The 2,517-nt window shown below is 44.4% G+C and overlaps 1 protein-coding gene across 1 annotated transcript in view; it reads left to right on the top strand.

Moving 5' to 3' along the window:
• Nucleotides 1-1,121: 1,121 nt before the first annotated feature.
• C2CD3 (C2 calcium-dependent domain containing 3) overlaps nucleotides 1,122-2,517 on the top strand; it is a 46,164-nt gene continuing 44,768 nt past the window's right edge. The window contains 3 exon segments of the mRNA XM_009865235.1: nucleotides 1,122-1,277; nucleotides 1,845-2,044; nucleotides 2,463-2,517. The exon segment at nucleotides 2,463-2,517 is cut by the window's right edge and continues 21 nt beyond it. Of these exon segments, the coding sequence (XP_009863537.1) occupies nucleotides 1,122-1,277; nucleotides 1,845-2,044; nucleotides 2,463-2,517 (411 nt within the window).

Below are 2,517 nucleotides of genomic sequence, written 5' to 3'. Positions count from 1 at the left end.
CCCATGGCAGGGGGTTGAACCAGATGATCTTAAGATCCCTTCCAACTCTGACAATCATGATTCTATGATTCATTGCTCCTCATCCTATCACTACATGCACTTGTCAGCAGCCCCTCCCCAGCTTTCCTGTAGCCCCCTCTAAACACTGGAAGGTGCTATAAGGTCTCACCGGAGCCTTCTCTTCTCCAGGCTGAACAGCCTCAGCTCTCTCAGCCTGTCCTCACAGGAGAGGTGCTCCAGCCCTGTGGTCATTTTTGTGACCTCCTCTGGACTGGCTCCAAGAGGTCAACGTCCCTCTTGTATTGGGGGCTCCAGAGCTGGATGCAGTACTCCAGGTGGGATCTCACAAGATCAGATATTGCTGATATCAGTCTCCCCCATAGTCACTTTTAGCACTCAGGAGTGGAAACTCGCTCTCAAGCCCCCTGTAATCTCCATAGTGTTGAGATGATTTTTAGTGATACATGTATCATATTAAATAGGCATTTCAGTGTTCAAAGGACAGGGGGAAGAATAGGATACTCAAATGAGCTTGTAATATTATTAAGGTGGTTAATTAAGCGAAGGATCTGCAGAAGATTAGTGCAAGCCTGGTATCTAGAGCCTGTCTGTAAAACCTGTGCCTGCCATTGCTACTCATAGAATCACAGGGTGGTTTGGGATGGAAGGGACCTTCAGAGACCATCTAGTCCCCGCTCCTGCAATGAGCAGGGACATCTTTAACTAGATCAGGTCGCTCAAAGCCCAATCCAGCCTGACCTTGAATGATTCCAGGATGGAACCTCCACCACCTCTCTGGGTATCTTGTGTGGGTGCTTCACCACCCTCACAGTAAAGAATTTTTTCCTTATATCTAATCTAAATCTACCCTCTTTCAGTTGAAAACCATTGCCCCTGGTCCTATCCTAAGTAGTCCTTTTGCGGTAATCATTTATCATAACTAATTATCAGCGTAACACTTCTTTACCTGCTGCCTCTTGATCACAATTTTGTCGTGCAGCAGTATGTTAACCTCTAGCAACGTTGTCATTTCAACAACAACAACCACGAAGGTTGAACCGTGTTGAATTATAACTGGGTTGTGTGATAGCGAAATGCAGCTGTTCCTAATTTTTGCAGATATGGGTGTGCTTGTCCTGGAGGTCATGACCAAAGTTGACCACCTTCCCGTTGGCAGAGCGCAGATCACCGGGCTGTCCCACCTCTCTCCCAGCAATCCCATCAGTGGATTTTTCAGCATTGTTTCACCGACATCTGATACCCTAGGAGAGCTGCAGGTAGTCCTTACGTCTTTATTCTCAATTATAAATAAATATTATAAATAAATGCTGTAATACCAGTATAATTCAGGTGCCTGGATCAAGCTGTGCTGGGTGTACTGCAGACTTGGTCTCTGTCCAATGCATTCATGAACTAAGGTAGCAGATGAAAAAGAATATTAACAGTATTGATTCTATTTTGTTTAGAAGGATGCATGACATTGGTAGTTCACCTTGATTAAGAAAATCTGTCATTTCTACCCTGAGAGTGAGTTTGAACAGTAGATTTAAGAACAGATGCTTGATTCTAACACTTCTCCACAGCCTCACTGGGCTAAAATTGTAGAAGATTTTGAACAGGGTTAAGAAAGTGGTGGTCTGTTTTGCAGCCCTGGCTCTGGGCGGTTTATGCTTCAAGATAGTTGCCTGTGATTTGAAAACACAGCGTGGGAAAAAGGTAGATATGTCTGCGTGATATAAATACTACTTGGCAGAGAAAAGCAGCGTTTTTTCCATAGCATGACGAGTGTGTGTCGCGTTTAATTGAGAAAAGAACAAAATACTGGATTTTTTGTGTTCTTTCAGGTCTCCCTGGTTCTAGAACCTCTGCCAGAACTGTATGACACCAGCAGCTCTATCCCAACCACGGATGCAAGTTTAGATACCGCTCCTGCTCAGGGAAGCAGCAAGCCCCGGTTTCTGGCTCCATCCCAGCAGCCCAGGCAAACACGGGTGACTATTGCTGACCAAGAATCCGGTGACAATAGCAGAGCCACAACTCCCAGGTATCTTCTTTCCCCCATGCCAAACTTCTGATTTATTTTTTTTTTTAAAGGAATGGCTATACACTTGGGAGTTACGGAATGCTTGATCTTTTTGAACGTGCATTTTGCGTGAAATATAGAACATCCAGCATTTCAGAGCTTACAGGAGCATTTTCTCACCTGATCTAAATTTGCATCGTACGTTAACTTAGTTCAAGCAACGCTAGTTGACCTAAGAGGTGCCACAATTCTTTTACTTACATCTTGAGTCGGTCTCTCTGATGGTATAGGTGGAAAATGAGGAGCCATTCGTGTATTTTTTTTGGAGCGTGCACTGAAACGGGGACAGCTGCAGTACTAGGGAGGGTTTGAAGAGGTTTCAATCCCGTTACCAATCCACTTTAGTTGTTACTGAAATAACGTTTCGTTTTTTCACTAGGGGAAGGGACCGTTTGCTCTTTCAAGAGAACGCCAAAAACATAAAGGACACTCTT

Source organism: Apaloderma vittatum, unplaced genomic scaffold (assembly GCF_000703405.1).
Source record: "Apaloderma vittatum isolate BGI_N311 unplaced genomic scaffold, ASM70340v1 scaffold112, whole genome shotgun sequence".
Classification (NCBI taxonomy): domain Eukaryota; kingdom Metazoa; phylum Chordata; class Aves; order Trogoniformes; family Trogonidae; genus Apaloderma; species Apaloderma vittatum.
This window is presented reverse-complemented; position numbering and strand designations above follow the sequence as displayed.